This window comes from Mirounga leonina, unplaced genomic scaffold, assembly GCF_011800145.1.
Source record: "Mirounga leonina isolate KUSES-001 unplaced genomic scaffold, KU_Mleo_1.0 Mir_150, whole genome shotgun sequence".
In the NCBI taxonomy this organism is placed as follows: Eukaryota; Metazoa; Chordata; class Mammalia; order Carnivora; family Phocidae; genus Mirounga; species Mirounga leonina.
The window spans coordinates 23580976-23601498 of NW_023270374.1; the positions used below are offsets into that span (position 1 = coordinate 23580976).

The window sequence follows — 20523 nt, forward strand, 5'->3', positions numbered from 1 at the left end:
AATATAAATTCAAAGGAATTTGCTAACAGATCAGAACTAGGGAGAATTTAGCAATGACTCCAAGGTGTTCAGGTTTCAGCACCTAGAAGGGTGAAACTACCACCATTTACTAAAGAGGGGGAAGATTGCAGGGGCACCTGATTGGCTCAGTCGGTGGAACATGCGGCTCTTGATCTCAGGGTTGTGAGTTTAAGCCCCACATTGGGTGTAGAGATTTAAAATAAAATGGTTTTTTTTAAATAAATAATAAATAAAAAGGGAAAAGATTGCAGAAAGAACAGGGTCCCTTTTGGGGGGTGGGGATAGGGGGTTGAGAATTTTCAATATATTTATTTACATTTTTTTAAATTGAATCAATTGATAGGAAAATGTTAATTAGAACAATGATAAATGAATAAGGCCAAAACAGTGATGGCTGAAATTGTGGGTAGAGTGGATGAGATGTGTCTGTGCTTCCTTTCAGCTCTAAAAGGCTGCTTTGGTGATTTCAGACCACACAGTCATCCATTCATGAAGAATGGGAACTTGAGACTCAGCCTAGAATGTAATCAATGCAGAAGGAATGACAGGAGATGAATCCCTTGGGTCAGGCTTACCCCTTGGAACGACTTGGGAAGTTCTTGCACACGTCCTGGCCTGCAGGCACTGCCTCATTCACTCGCTCACCCACTGGGCACCTTCTGCCTAGTAGGCCCTGGACACGGCACGGCTCTGATGCCCCTGCTCTCCTAATGTAAAGCAAACTATCTTTACCTCCACCCCCACCCGGGCCTGGCTCCTCTGTGGCCCTGCAGGTCCCTAGTGGTTGGGCGATGTGTCTGCTGAAAGTGGGCGGCCACAGGGTAGTCAGACCCTGCCCTTCCTTTATCTCTGTCCAGCCCCTGCCTTCCTCCTCCCATTGCCATCCACCCCTCGGGGCCTGGAGAGCAAATGGCTTTGCTTCCATGGGAGAAATGATTTTGTCTCTTTCTTCATCCCATAGAGTTCCCATAGTTATCAAGCTGGGGGAAAAAAACCCTCAAAAGCCTTTCCGTCTGCCTTTTGTAGGTGAGAAACAAGGCCAGAGAGACTAGCAACTTCCCTAGCCCACAACCAGTCCATCAGCAAATCCTTTCAGCTCTACTTTTTTTTTTTTTAAGTAAGCTGTATACCCAACCTGGGGCTTGAACTCATGACCTTGAGATCAAGAACCGTATGCTTTACCAACCTCAGCTCTACTTTTATTTTTTTTTTTAAGATTTTATTTATTTATTTATTTATTTATTTATTTATTTATTTGAGAGAGCATGAAGGGGGGAGAAGCATCCCAAGACCCTGAGATCATGACCTGAGCAGATGCTTAACCAGCTGAGCCACCCAGGCACCCCTCTACTTTCAGTATATGTGCTGCCGAAGCGAGCACGGCCCCTCTACTTTTAAAAATTCTGAATTTGACTGCTTCTCACCAGCTTCCCTGGCACCATGCTAGCTAAATCACTATCATATTTCCCTTGGATGACTACATCACCTTCTCACCAGACTTCTTGCTTCCACCCTTGACCCTGGAGGTCTCCACCAGCAGCCAGAGGGAACCTGTTAAAACCAAAGTGGGTTGCCTTGGCAGCTCAGTCAGTTTAGCATCTGCCTTCGGCTCAGGTCATGATCCCAGGGTCCTGGGATCGAGTCCCGCGTTGGGCTCCTTGCTTGGCAGGGAGCCTGCTTTTCCCTCTGCCTGCCGCTCCCCCTGCCTGTGCTCATGCTCTCTCTGACAAATAAATAAATAAAATCTTTAAAAAAACAAAAAAACAAATCAAAGTTAGATCATGTCCCTGCAGTGTTCCCATGTCACTCAAAGGACAAAACCAAGTTCTTAAATGGCATTCAAGGCCCTGCATAGTCTGTCCCTTGGCCCTGCATAGTCTGGCAGACCCCATCGCTACCATTTTCCTGTCATTCACTTCACTGTAGTCAGGCTGGCATTCCTGGAGTGCCTGTATTCCTGCCTTGGGGCCTTTGCAGTTGTTCTTCCCACTGCTTTCCTCAGATCCTTGTGATGCCTGTACCCTCACTTCATTCAGGGCTCTGATCAAATGTCACCTCCTCAAGAAGCTTTCCCGGACTACAAGTTCTAATCCTCACGTCTTCCATGTTTCTGTCTATCCCTTTTCTCTCATTTATATTTCTTTTAGCGCTTATCACCATCCGACACATTTATTTATTGCCTGTCCCTCCCGTTAAATTGTAAACTCATGCAGGTAGGAATTTTCATCTGATTTAGTCACTGCTTTATCCCCAGTACTTAGCATAGTGCCTGGCATTTAGTGAGTACTTAATAAAGATTTATGGAATGAATGAGTGTCCAGAGCTAGCAGGGCAGCTTACCTGGTCCTTCCTACAGCCTCACAGCTCAACCCACAAAGGGGTCATGATCTGTCTTAGAAAACTCAGGTAAGAGCTCCACCAGAGCTACTTGGCATCGCTTTTATTTCGAAGATAATGGCAGATAAAGGGGGAGGGACTGGCCTTGCAGAGCCTGGGTGGGGGGCAGCTCTTTCCCACCCACAAAGCACCCAGGTACCCAGGGAGCATGCCTCTTCTCTTCCCTCTCCTCAAAGTTATCTCTGACTTCCAGGGCCCGAAAATAGCAGATCCTCATGAAATAGTGGGCAGGTGAAAGGGGGAAGGAAGGAGGAGCTTAGTAACATCCCTCTGCATCTGTCCTGTTGCACTGGCAAATTTAACATGTTCTGGAATCAGACCCCCTCACTCAGTAGCTGGTCATCTTAGGCAAAATCTCATCACCTCTCTGAATCTTAGCTTCCTCATTAGTAAAATGGGGACGCTTACGTAATGCAAGATTTTGAGAATTCAAGCAGGGGTTCAGTAAATATTAGCTGTTTTGTGTGTTTGTAGCTGTAAAAATTTGAGTTGCACGATCGGAGGCACAAATGAGGCCACTCTCTTTTAGCTATAAAAAAAATAACAACAGCTAACATTTATTGAGTTCTGTGAACCATTTACTTCTTGCTGCCAAGCCTGTGATATAAGCACAGTGTTTTCACTCTATTTTTTTTTTTTTAAGATTTTATTTATTTATTTAAGAGAGCGTGTGCACACGTGCACGCGGGGGGTGGGGGGGTGGGAGAGGGAGAGGGAGAAGAGAGAATCTCAAGCACACTCCCTGCTGAGTACAGAGCCTGACGTGGGCTCCACCTCATGACCCTGAGATCACGACCAGAACCAAAATCAAGAGTCCAACGCTCAACCGACTGAGCCATCCAGGTGCCCCACAGTGCTGTCACTTTATAGGCAGGAACCCTGGCTTGGGGAGGTAAAGGGTCTTGCCCCAGGTCTGTCAAGTAGGCAGTCATAGAGGTGAGGCCAAAACCCATACTGTCCAACTCCAGGAGTCAGGAGGCCTTTCAGGGGAGTCCCTTTACTTCCTATGGGTCTCAGTGTCCCATCTGTTGAGGGAGGGAGTTGAACTAGACATCTCTGAACCACAGGATCATGACACATGAATTCTTGAGTGATCCACATGTCGCATCAAATGGGACAGCAGTTTGCTTTGGGGCCTCCTGGTGGTGGTGGTCTTGTGCAGTTTATTGGTGCTCTGGGTGTTGACCGAACCTTCTGCTGGCCTCCACCCCCTGCATCACTGTGCTGCAGACAGTAGTCCAGCTCTCCTGGGACCATCTCAGGCATCTTGCTATTCTGTACCTTGAGGCAACTGTTGGACTAGCCTGGGGATGAATTGAGAAGACTAGAAGGAACCAGAATGTAGGAAATGCAACCTAGCAGGAACCTTCAGCTCTGAGTTTTTTGTTACAAGGGGTGTATGTGTGAGCATTCATATGTATAGGGGGGAGGGAAGGGTGTTACAGGGATTTGCTCCCATCCTCAAATCCTCCAGAGCTGTTGCCTACTGCTGTGGAATTCCAAACATTTCCGATCAGATAAAGGTGGCTGAAAATACCCGGGACTTGTTTGGACTAGTTGGAGGTGGTGCTAGGGTGAAGAGGTTGAGGCCACGGGGGGCAGAGCCCGGCAAGATCTGGCCTCTCTGAGGAGCTTGCCCTGGGTCACAGATGTGCATTGCCCTTTTCCCCTAGAATCCTACAGGTTTGACGGCAAGACTCAGCAGGCTTCGATATGGAGGAGAATCAGACTATTTTATGGCAACATGTCCTTCTATTCCAGAATGTTGCCTCTTACCTTCCACACGAATTACTGGGTCTTCTGAATACCCTTCAGAGACAAACCAAGTAGTCACTTAGCTGTCCATGGGTGAGTTACTTTCATCCTCTTCATGCTGCAGCAGTAGCAGGAGTCCTTGGGATGATCCCCTTAATTTTACAGTTGGGGAAAGTCCCAGACTTTCCCAGTATCCCAGATAGGGGAACGGACTCAGCCTAAGCAAGCCAGTGATAGTGCTGGGACACGAAACCCACATCTGCTGACTCTCTGCCTGGTGTTCTCTTCTTAACAGCATGCAGCACTGATCAGCACCAGATGAGGCGGTGGGGATATCTTTGGGTGGAAATGAGAAGGGAACGGCTGCTTTGGACCATGGAGTACTTGGAGGCATAGACCCCAGAAGGAAACAGAGTTTTAGGGAGAGGGTTGGCCCTAGGGATCAAGTCCCTATTCTTTGTAGGTTGCTAACCCCAGTCTCTTCTGCCTATTGCCTCAACACAATGCAGAAGATGCCTTTTCCAGAACCTTCCCATAAACTTCCTGTCCCCCTCCCTAAGCCTGGAAGAACTTGGTATCTGGGGAGTCCTGGTCACCCTGCCCAATCACCTGGTGTCTCGGGGCCTCCTCCTAGTTTTGCCAGGCAGTGAGGATGAGGATGAAGAGAGAGGGAACTGGCCTTTCTTCCCTACCCTCCTCACTGTCCACCAATCAGCTATACTCATCAGCACCTTCTCTGGGCCCAGCACTGGGCTAGGCCTGAAGAGACAGAGTTCATGGTCAAAAATGAACAGCTCAAAGCAAAATAAGTCAGAGAAAGACAAATACCATATAATTTCACTCATATATGGAATTTAAGAAACAAATGATCATAAAGGAAAAATAGAGGCAAACCAAGAAACAGATTCTTAACTATAGAGAACTGAAGATTGGGACGGTGGGGCTAGGTGAAACAGGTGAAGCGTTAAGGAGTGCTCTTGTCGTGAGGAGCACAGAGTGACGTATGGAAGTGCTAAAGCACTGAATTGTACACCTGAACCTAGTATCACACGTATGTTAACTGGAACTTAAACAAGAACGTTTGAAAAAATGAACAGCTCAACAAACTGGCAAGGGAGCTGAAGGAGACTTGGAGGCAGAAAGCAGGAGTCCTCCTTGAAGAAGTGACCTGGAGGTAAAGACTTAAGAGATAAATAGGAGATACCTTGGCAGAGGGATCAGCATGGGCAAAAGTCCTGAGGCTGAAGAGAACATGGTATGTGAAGAATGAAGCAGCCTGGCCCTCGACAAAGCTGAGGAAATCCTGCAGAGTCTTACAGACCCCAGAGAAGGCTCTAAGACACAAGGCTGAGCCCTGATCTAATAATAAAAACAGTAATAATAGCCGACATTTATTCAAAGTCTGCTCTGTGCCGTGCGGAGTTGGAAGAGCCTTAACGTGTATTCCTGTTGAATCCTCATAGTATTCTTGTGAAATAAGCACATCTTTAATCTCCATTTTATAGATGATGTCCAAAGCCAACACGTCTTAAGTGTAGTTGCAAGACTTACTGGGTACCTGCCTACTCTTTGCTCTGGCAGCCCTGCTCAGTAGAAAAATAGAAGTTAATTTGTCACCAGCCTTGGCCTCATCCAAATAGCACTGCCACTTTACCAGTGAGGAAATTCTACTCGGAGAGGAGCACAACCAGCCCAGGGCGCAGAGCAAGGCCAGCAAAGCTTCCTCTGCCAGGCTATGGTGACTTCTTGGGCAGCCCTTGGGTCAGAGCTGGAGTAAAACAGAAAAAAGAGGACCAAACTTGACGCCAGCCAGTGGGGGGAGGTAGAGGGAAAGAGGCAAATGTTTTCCCAGAGAGCTGTCCAAAAGGGAAACACTCTGTATGTAAAGCAGAGATGCCCTAGAGATGACTGTGAACTCCCACGAGTTTGGACCATCTGGAGTGAAACAGACCTACTACGTGACCTTGGCACTCCACCTTTCTGATCCCTGTCTAGGAAATGAGGATGTTAGGGATGAGCTTGTGCATCACATGGGAAGTTGGATGATTATGTTATAAGATCACTTTTGAGTCTCTGACTCTTGTTTCAAGTGTGAGCCTTGGTCCTCACCGAGGACACTGGGAGAAGAATGAAAGGCTGTGGCCATCTATCTACTCATGAGAAAATAGGGCATCACCAGGGATGGGATGAGAGAGGGTTGAGATGAGGGAGGCCTCAAAATTCCAGAGGATGAATGCATATGAGCATGTAGGAGCTTCCCAGGCGCCATTAAGTGCTGGGCTCTAGAGCCAGACTGCCGCATTACAAATCCCAACTCTGCGATTTATGAACTATAATGACCTTGGGAGGGTCCCTTGACCTCTCTGCCCTTATTTCCTCATCTGTAACATGGAAAGTAACAATAACACTTCATGGGGTTATTGGAAGGATTAAGTAAATTCGTATCCAGAACTAAGCTCTTAGCACCATGCCTGGTACCTGGTAAGTGCTCAGTAAATATCAGTCATCACTGCCAGGGAAGGAGGTTGTAAGCCCCTAAATGAGCATCTGTGCCCCCAGTAAATGCTTTTCTGAATTGTCTCTCTCTGCCTGTAAGACTAGCACCCTGATTCTGAGCTGAGGAGGTGGAGAGCCCACACTCGCACTGCTGGGCCTGATAGCTTTCTCAATTCCCCAGCGGAGGTGTTATCTCCTCCCGGCACAACCACTTCCTTTTCTGAGAAATGAGCACATCTGTCAGGCTTAGCTTCTGAGAACTAATGGTGAGGGAGGAGGCGGGGGAAGGGAAGCTGGCAGCTGACAGGGGCAGAGTTGGAGAAAGATTAACATGAAGTTTGCTGCGAGGATGTCTCCAAATATTCCCTAAAGCCCAGATGGCTTGAGCCCCCCATGACACCCACTTCAGCCAGTAACACCAAGGTCACCTTGCTTTACTAAGTGCTTTCATCCCCTGATCTTACCACCGTCTTGGGAGGTCAAAGTAGGAGAAACTGAGGCTCCAAAGTAGAGAGGCCTGTGGTCACCCATCTCTGCCTCTGCCCTAACTGAGCTGCCTCTCTAAATTGCCCACATCGAAATCCAACCCCCCCTCCCCCCCCCCCCCCCCCCCCCCCCCAGTGGAAGAGAGAGGCTGTGTTCCTTTCACATTGCTGAGGCCAACAGCTCCCCCGGGAAAGCCAAGGGAAGTGGATTCCAACCACAAACCTCATTTCTTCTGAGTCTCCGCCTGCACCTCCCTGCCAAGAGAGTGATAAGTCCTCTCCGCTTGCCCCATCCCCCCTTCCTGCCATCTCCCAGGGATCTCCTAACAAGGCCTCATTTATCTATTCAGCAAGCATGTATCAGCCTCTCTCTCAGGGAAACTGAGGCTAGCAGCAGAAAGTGACTCTGCAAGTGACTCATGGCCTGCCCATGCAGGGCCATGACGAGGCCAAGACAAGGTACAGCGCTGATGTCTCTGGCACTTTCCCTGGGCTGCTAGGAGCCCCTTCCTCTTCTCCACCTACCTCTTTCCCAAAATAACCAAGCAGGAAGGAAGTGGTGGGCCTGGGCCATCCAGAGTCACCCTAGAGGAAGGAAGGGCCCGTCTGGCACAAGCACTTGTTCCCCCCACTGAAGTCAGGACGGAAGGGTTTCACTTTCCCTCCTGGTCTTCGTCATATCCTTTTCCTGTGGCACCCAGTTCCCCTCAGCTGGCTAGGGGCCAGAGCTCATTCATTCAGCTGGTGGCCTCGGGCAACCTTCCCCCTCCTAGAGGGACTCAGGATTATAGCCTTGGCCTGGAATATGGGGTTTGCTGCTGCATGTACTGGACCTTGCAACTGACTTCCCCACATACCCTCTTTGGGCAGGTCTCTTGGTATCTCTGAGCCTCCATTTACCTGGGTTTAGATCAAGGTCCTCCTTCAGTAATAGAAGTGCATGCACCTGGCCCACAATGGGGCCTTGAAAAGTATCGTCCTTTTGAAAGTGAACACAGGGGCACCTGGGTGGCTCTGTTGGTTAAGCGTCTGCCTTCGGCTCAGGTCATGTTCCCAGGGTCCTGGGATCGAGCCCCGTATCGGGCTCTCTGCTCATCTGGGAGCCTGCTTCTCCCTCTCCCACTCCCCCTGCTTGTGTTCCCTCTCTCGCTGTGTCTCTCTCTGTCAGATAAATAAATAAAATCTTTAAAAAAAAAAAAAAAAGAAGAAAGAAAGAAAGAAAGTCAACACAGTCCTTTATGGAGGTTGGAAGCAAAGACACTGGAGCCAGACTATTGGTGCAGGCAACCCAGCCACTGTGTGACCTCGGGCAAGTCACGGATTATCTGAGGGCTGCAGGTCCATCAGCTGTATGGTGGGTTAACAACAGTACCCACTGCCCAGCGTGGAGACAGTTCAGTGAACTGATCTACAAAAAGGACTGAGAAGAGTGCTTTCCTTGCAGGGTAAGTGCTCAGGAAGCATCTGCTACCACTGCCACTGTGTAGGTTAGGTTCTCTGTAGGTAGGGACAGCAGGGACTGGAATGGCAGGATCAGACATCAGAATGAGCAAGAGGTCAGAATTCAGACAAATCGCAGTCCCACCACTTCCATGATAGAGGGTGAGTGAACTCTGAAGCCTCCATTTTCACATCTGTGAAACTAGGCCATTGATAAATATTATGAGGATTAAATGAAAATACTCCCTTCATTTACTCCTTCATTTAAATGTTCACCTAAAATAGATTCATTTAGGGGTGCCTGGGTGGCTCAGTTGGTTGAGTGTCTGACTCTTGATTTCAGTTCAGGTCATGATCTCATGGGTTGTGAGATGGAGCTCTGCAGCCCTGCATCAGGCTCCGCGCTCAGTGGGCACTTAGCTAGAGCTTCTCTCCCTCTGTCCCCCCCCCAACCCCCCCCGCCCTGCTTACCCTCATTGCGTGCACATGCGCGCTCCCGCACACACTCTCTCTCTCTAAATAAATAAAGAAATAAATAATCTTTATTTAAAAATTTTAGGGGTGCCTGGGTGGCTCAGTTGCTTAAGCATCTACCCTTGGCTCAGGTCATGATCCCCGAGTCCCGGAATCGAGTCCCACATCGGGCTTCCTGCTGAGCAGGGAGTCTTCTTCTCCCTCTTCCCTTCACCCCACTCGTGCTATCTCTCACCCTCTCTCTGTCTAGTAAATAAAATCTTTAAGTAAATCTTTAAAAATAAAATAGATTTATTTAGGGGGTGCTTGGCTGGCACAGTCAGTAGAGCATGCAGTTCTTGATCTCGGGGCTGTGAGTTCACGCCCCATGTTGGGCATAGAGCTTACTTAAAAATTATAGTGGCACCTGGCTGGCTCAGTAGGTGGAGCATGTGACTCCAGATTTCAAGGTTGTGAGTTCGAGTCTCACATTGGGTGTGAGATTACTTAAAAGTAAAATCTTTTAAAAAAATTATAAAATAGGGGTGCCTGGGTGGCTCAGTCGTTAAGCATCTGCCTTCGGCTCAGGTCATGATCCCAGGGTCCTGGGATCGAGCCCCGCATCGGGCTCCCTGCTCAGCGGGAGGCCTGCTTCTCCCTCTCCCACTCCCCCTGCTTGTGTTCCCTCTCTCACTGTCTCTCTCTGTCAAATAAATAAATAAAATCTTTTTTAAAAAATTATAAAATAGATTCATTAAGAATGGCACCTGCTGTGCTCAAGGTACAGCATCAGGTTCTGGAGATACAAGGGACAAAACCAGACACAGTCTAGTGGGGGAGACAGGACAAAAAATACTCAAATGAATGTGATTATACATGGTATTAGGGAATATGACCTAGTCAAGGTAAAGTGCTTTAGCTCAGTGCTCAGTGCAACTAAAACATTCAAATGTGTAATAAAGGGTCAGCTGCCATAATAGCACTTGTTATTATTTTATTATTATTTAACAAGTGAGGACACTGGGCTGCTCAAGGTCACACCACTAGGAAGCAGCATGGAAACGTGGGAGGTCAGGGACGCCTGGCTGGGTCAGTCAGTTAAGCATCTGCCTTTGGCTCAGGTCATCATCCTGGGGTCCTGGGATCAAGCCCCACATCGGGCTCCTTGCTCAGTGGTGAGTCTGCTTCTCCCTCTGCCTCTCCTCCCTGCTTATGCCCTCTCTCTCTCAAAGAAGTAAATAATATCTTTAAAAAAAGGAAATGTGGGAGGTTAGAGAGAAGGGTGGGCATCGGAGGGCTGATCAGACTCAAGTAGGCACTGTGCTTCAGCCCCTGGCAGGGTGGATGGGCCACTGCCTTAGGGGAGTTGTGTCATTCAGTTGGCCTCTGGGCAGAAATCTAGCCATAGTCAGTCTGTGCCTGTCTGGGTGGGCCTGGCTTTAGAATTGGGTCAGACTTGGTCCCTGCCTGCACTGAGCCCCCAGACTAGGGGGGAAAACTGACACACAAATAGGCCTCGATTTAGGGACACCCTGCCTCCCATTCTCGCCTCAGGGCCTTTGCACTTGTTGCTACTGCTGGAACATGCTCTCTTTTACCCAAGATTTTTTGATCCTCCCTTGGCCACTGCCACCTTGTCTTTCAGCTCTCAGCTCAAACCTCACTTCCCAAGAGACCTTCCCTGACCATTCCACCTATATCAGTCAGTCCCCCGGGTGTTCTCTGTCACCTCCCCATGACTTACTGCCTTCAAAACCCCATCATCTCTGAAACTGTCTTGTTTCTTATTATCCTCTCTGCTTCTCACTAGGACAGTGTTTCTCAACCTTTTTTCCTTATCGCCACCCCCCGCCCCAGGCATCTTTTTCTACATTCTTGTTCTAATTGCCTTCCCATGACATTTGAATACCACAGCTGTACTCTGTATCTTTTTATGTGCTGTGACCCCATGGAAAGCCACAAAGCACTGTAGTATCCAAGAATTTTTTGCTTTGCCCCACTGGAGGCGATTGCCCTCCTGTTGAGAGCGTGTGGACTAGAACATAAGCTCCATAAAAGCAGATCTTGTTTGTCTTATTCACTGCTGTGTCTTCAGTGCTGGGCTTGGAGCATGGTTTGCACTCAGGAAATATTTATGGTGTAAATGAGAGTCCAAAACCCTGGAAGCACAAAGGAGATACTTGTTGTGGAGTCTTATATGCTGAGTAGGGGTTGGCTTACTGAGGAAGATGATGTGGGGAGGGTGACCAGTTAGAGGACACACAGGGATGAGAAGAAACACTGGAGTATGTCAGGTTGGGCCATTCCATGTACGGGGCCAGGACTGTTGGAGGCAGGACCTTGAAAGTGGTCCCGGCCTTGGCTTCTCCTGGGGACCCTGGTTCTTGGTTCATCCCTCTGAGGGGCCCTGACGCCAAGTCAGAAGACACCCAATTCCTAGTCCATGCTCTACCACAAACCAGCTCTGTGAAACTATAGAATGGGCAGGTGGGTTGGCCTTACTAACTTGTGGGGTCTGCCTGGTTGGGAGTCCATGATCCTGCCATGGAGGTCATTAGCCATTGCCTGTCCCCAGTGGCCCTGAAAACCCCTGCATGGATCCCATGTCAGTGGTCACAGCTGCAAAGAGAAACTTCCACTTTGCTCTCACCCAAGCTGAGGATGCAGACAGCCTCAGGCCTGGGTCTCCTGAAAGCCTCTATGACATCAGAGCCTTCCCTGCAACCCCCCCTTACGATCTCAGCCCCTGCCCACCATGCCAGCTCTGGCTGAAACTAGTGGGAACCATTGAAGAACACTGGGGCTTATCTCTGCTTTTCCAGAACCAGGCTGCCCTGCAATGCTGTTTATTTATCCAGGGCAACCGCCCACTGAGAAAATGGCTGTGTTTGTTTCCAAGTGTGTCGTGTGAACCTTGAGCTAAATATACCCACACCACTGCCTCCCCAGCACCCGCCCCGGAATAGCACACCCCATTTTGCTCATGTTCTGTCTGCAAAAGCAGTCCCTAGAATCCATAGCCCCTGGAAATCGTACTCCCCCCCGCCCCAGGAGAAGGAGCTCCTGAAACGGAGCTGAAGGTTGTCCTGGCCAGGAATGCATGAGTGGGGGGGCTGGGCAGGTCAGTCTTGTTCTCTATGACACCGAAATGAGAATGTTCCCTCCACCCTGGAATGACTGTTCCTGGACAGTGAGTGCTTTGTGCCCTTGCAGGGACAGGGCCTGTTTACTCCAACCCAGCCCCAGAGAGGAAAGTTTCCTGTGGCTGCCAGCCCTCTACTTTAGGAAAGTTCCCATCGAGGGAGCCAGGCCTCTCCCACTTTGGCTGCAACCCCAGTGTCCCTGGTTTCTTGTGAGACATTGGGCCCCTTGGGATAGTCAGGTCCTTCTGGCCTTGGTCTCACTTCTCCCATGCTCCCGACAGTCCAGGACTCTCCCCCATTATGAGTCCATCTTTTTTGTGACTCCATTTGGGCCTACTTTACTTAGCACCAGAAAAAATTGTAACTCTTGTAAGGATTTTCTTTTCCGCCACCACCCATGAGGCTAGCCAGGATGAAGGGGGAAAGAGAGGGAAGCATATCCACACCAGCAATGCCTGGGCAGCAACAAGGCCAAAGAGTTAGGAGGCTGCCTGCTGCCACACCCCTGCCCTTCTCTCCCCAGACCCAAGGCTCCCTCTCAACCCCACCCCACACCCCTCTTCCTAGAATCCATTGTAGCCCTACTGACAGGACAGATCGTCCCAGCCCCCCACATAGGGAAGTGTCCTGCTACAGCCATACTTCCTTTGGAGCTGAGCAGCCCTGGGTTCTGATCCTGGCTCTGCCGCCTGTTAGCTGGGTGACCCCAGGCCAGGTCTTCCCTATCCAGTGTGAAGTGGGGCTCAAATCTACCTGATGAAGGTGAAATGGGTACTACCTGGCACTTAGTAGACTTGTAGTACCTTCGCTCCGCTCATGTATTTGTTGAGCACCAACATGTGCCAGACACTGTTCCAGGCACTGAGTACATAGAGACAAGACAAGACCTCTGCCCTTGTCAAGCCACACCTAGTGCAGGAGGCAAAACAAAAACAACGTGTCGAATCTGGTTATGAAAAGTGCTGGGAAGAAAAATAAAGCAAAGTAGAGAGAGATGAGAATGGGTACCATTTTAGAAGATGTGACCAAGGCAGGCCTCCCTGAGGAGATGACAGTTGAGCAGATTCAGGAGTGAAATGAGGGAGTGAGTGAGGCAGGTGGTGATCTGGGGTCAAGTGCTCCAGGCAGCGAGAACGGCAAGCTCCCTAGCAGAAGCAGATGTTCGAGGAAAAGCAAGGAGGCCGGGGTGATGAGTGGAATGTGCGGTGGGGAGGGGGCAGGTCCTGCTAGACCTCGCTGGCTGTGGTAAGGAGTGGGGACTTTATTCCAGGGGTGATGGGAAGCCTTGGGAAGGCTGAGAGCTTGGGATGAGATGGGAAGGAGTGACATGGTCTGAATGGAGGGGCTTTTTCTGGTGTTTCTTTCCCCCCCAATACCTGGTAAACATTCTGGTAAGGGCTCTAGCTTATGTGTCACTGCCACCTCCCTAATGGCTTAATAAATACTAAGGAGTCTTTGAGTCATCTTGGCAGTTCAGTGTGCATGGCATTCTGCTAGGTACCAGGGGTGTGAGCAGAAATGACTCCAGCTTTCTAAGTGCAAAGGCAAAGCTGTTGGAGGACTTTAAGCCCAGGCATGCTGTGATCTGATCTACGGTTTTTAAAAATCCTCCGTGTGGAGCATGAACTGAGTGGGGTTATCAAGACCAGAAGAAGGGCCAGGCAGGTCTCACAGTGAGCAGACTGGCCTGGTGAAACTTGGAACCAGCTGGAGACAGCAGGTGTTGTCTGAGGGAGCAGCCACCACTCAGCCAGTTGGGACCGGGTGGAAATGAGGGCCCTGGGCTCTGTGTTCATTCGTCTGTGGTCCATTCACACTCTGAGACACCCTCCCTAGGCCCAGAGGCTCCTGGTCTGTAAATGGGGAGAGATAGCCTGCACTGCAGCACTGTTGGGAGGACTAAAGGACAAATGGGGTGCAAAGCTTACTCATTAAAGGGTGCTGCAGCCCCCCTCTCCCTGCCCCATGGGCTGGCTCCACCCTGGGCTGGGTAATTTAACCCACAGCTCCACCCTCCCCATATCATGTGCTTCCCTCCTGACTGCCCTCAGGGCTGAGGGCTGTTGTTCATCTCCTTCTGGGCCCCGAGTCACACCCCTGGGGGGCCCCTGGGGGGCTGGGGACAGGGACAGGGCCTCACAGACCCCATCCCAGTCCTGCATCAGAGTAGCTATCCCTCTACTCTGCCTTCTCTGTCTACCTATCAGCCTGCCCTCCCTTCTCCAGAGGGAGGAGCCTCAGGCCAATAGTCCCCAGACCTGGCCTGCCCCTGCATCGCTGGGAACTTAACCCTGTCCCCTCTCCCTCCCTACCTCAGTTGCATCAGCAGGAAGGCTAAGGCCTAGTGGTTCTGCACTATGCACAGACTCAACCCCATGTTCTTCCTCGGCTTCCAGACCACACATGGGCCTGCTCTTGCTCATCGCTTCACCCTCATCTCCCCATCCCCTTCTCTCTTGCCCTCTGCTCCAGCCACCTGGCCTCCTGTCACTTCCCTGCCCCTGCCCCTCTCTTTCCCGCCGCAGGTCCTCCAGTACCACTTTTTAGCCAGCTCACCTTGGACAAAGCCCTTCCCAGCTTTGCACTGTTATCTCAGCAATAAAGTGCGTTGGTCATCCCCAGCTGGGCGGCAGGAAGGAGGGCAGCCTTTGAGCCCTTTATCTGGCTCAGGTGGGCATGGATGGCTATAGTTTTTCAAATCACCATTGCAGGGATGCTTAGGTGGCTCAGTCAGTTAAGCGCCTGCCTTTGACTCAGGTCATGATCCCAGGGTCCTGGGATCGATTCCCGCATCAGGCTCCCTGCTCAGCGGGGAGCCTGCTTGTCCCTCTGCCTGCCACTCCCCCTGCTTGTGCACGTGCTCTCTCTCTGACAAATAAATTTTTTTTAAAGATTTTATTTATTTATTTGAGAGAGATAGTGACAGAGAGAGCGAGCGAGATCACAAGCGGGGAGGAGAGGGAGAAGCAGGCTCCCACTGGGCAAGGAGCCCGATGCGGGGCTCGATCCCAGGACCCTGGCATCACGACCTGAGCCAAAGGCAGACGCCTAACCATCTGAGCCACCCAGGCGCCCCTAAATAAATTTTAAAAAAGAAAAATAGGGGCGCCTGGGTGGCTCAGTCGTTAAGCATCTGCCTTCGGCTCAGGTCATGATTCCAGGGTCCTGGGATCGAGCCCCGCATCTGGCTCCCTGCTCCACGGGAAGCCTGCTTCTCTCTCTCCCACTCCCCCTGCTTGTGTTCCCTCTCTCGCTGTGTGTCTGTCAAACAAATAAATAAAATCTTTAAAAAAAAAAAAGAAAGAAAGAAAAAGAAAAATCTCCAAGTCATCATTGCATGCAGGTGGCCCCCTTCTCCCACCCACCCACATTACTGATGTAGAACTCAAACAGCACCCTCCTTTCTCTTCTCTCTCCCTTCAGGACACTTTTGTGGAACTCTACGGGAACAATGCAGCGGCCGAGAGCCGGAAGGGCCAGGAGCGCTTCAACCGCTGGTTCCTGACAGGCATGACTGTGGCTGGCGTGGTTCTGCTGGGCTCGCTCTTCAGTCGGAAATGACCAGACACTGACCACCCACTTACCCTCCTACTCTACCTGTCCTGCCCCTACCATATATCCCTTTGTCCAGCCACTATTGCCACCAGGAGAACCACTACATGCAGCCTCTGGCCACCTACCCATCACAGGGTTGGGCCTAGACCTGGTCTCCCGCAATTAGTTGTCTAGAATCTACCATGCTTCTGTGAGAGCCGCCTTCCCTACATCTCAGTTCTCCTGGCCTCAGAACCCACAAGGTTTCCCCAAAATCTGCCCCATGGAAGCTGGCAGGTGTGGGGGTGTTTGTAGCTGGGAGCTGGAGGGCCCTGCCTGATTAGTGGAACCCCCAACCCCTTAGCCTCCCTAAGAATGCTTTCCTGCCAGGGAGCTGGAGAGTTTTCTGACCTTTTTCCCCAGAAGGAGAGACTAGATTGCCTTTGTTTTGATGTTTGTGGCCTCAGAATTGATCATTCCCTTCCCCTTCCAGGACCTAGGCTCCCCTTCCTTTCATCCCCACCTTCCCAAGAGCCACTTAGGGGCCACTTCTGACTAATTAGGGATTCAAGCTGCTTGGAATAAAGAAACAAGGACCAGGACCCCCTCCCCACCTCTGGCCTGGCCAAAGTCCCTGACCCCAATCCCAGTGTCCTCCAGAAGCCTCTGGCTAAAGGCCAGCCCCACCCGGGAAGGAAGGGGCTGTAGCTGCAGGAAGTGCCCCATGCCAAAGTTGGGGTGGCCCTTGCAGTTTAGCACCACCCCAGTTCCTTTCCCCTTCCCCTCCCTTGGCTCCCATCACCATAACTGAGGGACCAACTGGGCCCAAGGCAGGTGCCCCAGAGCTGTTGATGGCCTCAGCTGCCTCACTTCCTGCAAGATGATCAGCCTGTGGCACCTTTGCCTTGGGCTGCCGCCCATGGAGTCCAGGGATTTGGGGGCCTTGGCCCGCCGCCCATGGAGTCCAGGGATTTGGGGGCCTTGGCCCAGAGGTGAAGGGGAGCTACAGGGAGCAGCTGTGGGAGCCCTAGAGTCTTCCCTACCTCAGGCAGGAAAGGCAGGAGGGAGACTGTGATGCACAGGGTGAAGGTGGGGGTGGGAGGAGGGGTCAGTCCTACCTGGCCAAACAGATGTGTGCGCGCCCCCCCCCCCCCCCATTCAGCCTGGGCTGCCGGGCTGCCAAGGTCAGAGTGGCCTGGCCGGGAGTCCTTCAGGCCTCCCTCTCCTCTACTCTACCCCTGGCCATCCCGGGCTCTCTGCTGTACATATTCGAGACTAGTTTTTATTCCTTGTGAAGATGATATACTATTTTTGTTAAGCGTGTCTGTATTTATGTGTGAGGAGCTGCTGGCTTGCTGTGCGTGTGCACGTGGAGAGCTGGTGCCCGGAGACTGAGCGGCCTGATGCTCCCTCCCCTGCCCTGGTCTGGGGAAGCCAGCTGGGGGTCCTGGCTCCTGAGGGGCACCTGTCGTCCCCCCCCCCCAGCCCCCACCCCACACTTGTTCCAGCTCTTTGAAATAGTCTGTGTGAAGGTGAAAGTGCAGTTCAGTAATAAACTGTGTTGACTCAGTGAGTAAAGGGCCTGGGCTCTTGTGTGCCCCGGGCTGGGGAAGGAGGGGCTGTGCAGCTGCCAGCAGGTTCTGTGGGGGAGCTGGGCACCGCTGCCGGCTCTGCTGCCCTCAGGAGAGGGCCTTGGACAAGTCCCTTCTTCCCTCTGGGCCTGCATGTCTCACCTGCTCATTGATGGGGTTTTTATTGAGCAGCTGCTGTGTGCTGAGCACTGGGGTATGTGTGCACAGGATGGACACAGTCTCTGCCCTCGGGAACTGACATTCTAGGGGAACAAACAGCCACTTGGCAAGGACTCTGCCCAGGCACAGTCCTAGGCACTGGGGATTCTGCAGTGAACAAAGCTCTTCCTTTATGGAACTCCCATTCTTGGGGAGACAAATATATAAGGATGGGTCTGGGCACTGGAGGGCAAAGGTGGAAGCTGGGTGACCATAAGGAAGAATGGCAAGACTTATGAAGGACCTAGTGGGAAGGAGGTAGGAAAGAGTCATACTTGAGGTAACATTTTTTTTTTAAGATGTATTTATTGGGGCACCTGGGTGGCTCAGTCCATGAAGCGTCTGCCTTCAGCTCAGGTCATGATCCCAGGGTTCCACATTGGGCTTCCTGCTCAGCAGGAGAGTCTGCTTCTCTCCTTCCCTCTGCCCCTTGCCCCGACTCGTGCTCTCTCTCACTCACTCTCTCAAATAAATATCTTTTAAAATAAAATATTTAAGAGAGCATGAGCAGGAGGGGCAGAGGGAGAGGGAGAGAGAACCTCAAGCAGACTCCACGCTGAACAGGGAGCCTGATGTGGGGCTCGATCTCACGGCTCTGATCTTTACCTGAGCTGAAACCAAGAGTCACCACTCAACCGATTGTGCCACCCAGGTACCTCCAGACTTGAGGTAACATTTTAAAGGTAGATCCCACAATCCATTTACTGATAGAAATAGTTCAAGAAAGAGGAATCAAAGGTGATCGGAGTTTTTGGAAAGGTGACACCATTATAATTACAAAAGTGAAGCACATGTCTTAGGGCAGTGCAACCCAAGAGGCTCATAGTGGGTGCCCAATAGTATTTAATATGGGGACCTGAGCTTGTCTAGGCTCCCTGGAAGAAGTAAGGCCAGAAGACCGTATGAGTTAACTAAAAGAATGAGGGAAGCATAAAGAGTGGTCCTGGTCAAGAAGCAGCAAGTGCACAGGGTGAGTAAGAGTTTTCTTCAGGCAGAAGGAAAGGTGATGTGTGGAGTTGAAAAGAAGCTCCTGGGTCAAGACTGCGCCAGAGAGGTGGGGTGAGGGGAGTGAACTTGATCCTGAGGGCAGTGAGAGCTAAAGGGAGGTTGTAAGTCAGGGAGTGATACGCCCCCTTAGAGCCCCCAAAACAAAACACCCCGTATGGAGAAGGTTCTGGAAGGGAACAGTGGAAACCTGGAGACCAGTGAAGAAGCCATGGTTTGGTTAAGGCTCTGGTTCTCAGGGTGGGCAGGCCAGGTGTGTCTCCTAGGTCACCATTCCTGGGCTTGTGACTTTGGGCAAGTTACCTACCCTCTCTTTGCTCCAACTTTGCCCTCTATAAATGGGGTTGATGGCAGTACCCATCTCACGCGATTGTGGTCAAGATTGAATGAAACAACCCGACAGAGCTTGGGGCAGGACTGGATGGGAAGGCGCGGCAACGATGACCCCACCATCGCGCGGGCTCCCCCGGAGGTGGAAGAAGAGGCTGCCCACTGAGGCAGCCAGTGGCCGTTGTCCCGGAGGGGTCTGAGAAAGCGAGCGGGGACTTCGGGGTGGGTGCTCCAGCCGGGGGCGGGGCTGGAGGCGGGAGCCTGCCTCGGGCGCTCCGCCCCGCCGGCCTTCAGGAGCGGGCTTGACTGCCCTCTGGTGGCCGAGGGTGGGGTGAGACCTGAGGCCACGCCCACTGCAGCTGCCCTTCCGCGGCGCCCCGGACCTCTGTCTCCCGCAGGCCACCCTTCCTTGGTGTCTGTCCTCCGTCCTGCTCACCAGAGGGACCTTTACACTTCCAATCTTGGGGTACCGTATTCGGAGCTTGCCGCGGCTCTCCTGGGACTCAGGGTCATCATTCTCCTTACTTCAACACCGAAGTCTCCAGCCTTACCCCCCCACCCCTACCCCCGCAATGCGTCCCTTGCCCCTGCCCTTTTACCTTAGCCACTCAGGACCCCTCTTCAGATGTTTGATCCTTCTGGAAACATCTTTCACATACAGGCAAATACATAGATATAAATATATTTTGATCCTCACCGCACCACGCCCCCGGCCTTTTTTTACACAAATGGTAACAGACACACTCTGCCTTGCCTTTTACCCCTAAATAATGTATCTTACAGAAGTTTCCATATTCATACATGAATCCCTGTGTTCTCATCGTGCAGCTTCAAGTTATCAACACTCATGACAGCTTCATTACTTTTTCTAGCTGTGTGTGTTTTAGCCAGACCTCTAACTCAGTGATTTCCAACCTTACACGTGCCGTGGCACATGCATAAAATACTGGAATTGCACCCTGAGGGAAAGTTGGGAGGGATTTCAGACTGCCTATGTGGGTCCTAGGGGAAAATCCATTCCATTTCTTTTTTTTTTTTTTTTTAAGATTTTATTTATTTATTTGACAGAGAGAGACACAGCGAGAGAGGGAACACAAGCAGGGGGAGCAGGAGAGGGAGAAGCAGGCTTCCCACTGAGCAGGGAGCCCGATGCGGGACTCGATCCCAGGACCCTGGGACCATGACCTGAGCTGAAGGCAGTCGCTTAACCAACTGAGCCACCCAGGCGCCCAAATCCATTCCATTTCTATATACTATTTTTATGAGGAGAAAAATGAAATATATTTAAAAGTGAAGTATTAACTTTGAAACAACGAATACATTATTTTATGAGCTTTTATAATCAAAATGGTTCACACAGTTCTTGATCAAGGCTTATTACTGATGATCTCTTCAAATTCTTGGTAGCATCAACAAGAGACCTCATAGCCACAAGTAGGTGATAAAAGAAAAATTTTAACCATCCCAAAGCTTACAATTGAAATTATATTTAAATGTTCCAACAGTTCTTCCCTTTATTTAGTTGACAAGTATAATGTATTCAAGTGGATTTCAAATCCAAATGAACTTTTTCATTTCAGGTTTTTTTTTTTTTTAAGATTTTATTTGACAGAGACACAGCGAGAGAGGGAACACAAGCAGGGAGAGTGGGAGAGGGAGAAGGAGGCTTCCCGC

At 50.8% G+C, this 20523-nt stretch overlaps 1 protein-coding gene across 6 annotated transcripts in view; it reads left to right on the top strand.

Moving 5' to 3' along the window:
• Positions 1–17302, top strand: part of BCL2L1 (BCL2 like 1) — a 50873-nt gene extending 33571 nt beyond the window's left edge. For all 6 annotated transcript variants that reach the window (XM_035006073.1, XM_035006075.1, XM_035006074.1 and 3 more), the window contains exon 3: positions 15614–17302. In XM_035006073.1, coding sequence (XP_034861964.1) covers positions 15614–15751 — 138 coding nt within the window. In that variant the 3' untranslated portion in view covers positions 15752–17302. The remainder of the gene's footprint in view (positions 1–15613) is intronic.
• Positions 17303–20523: the final 3221 nt, after the last annotated feature.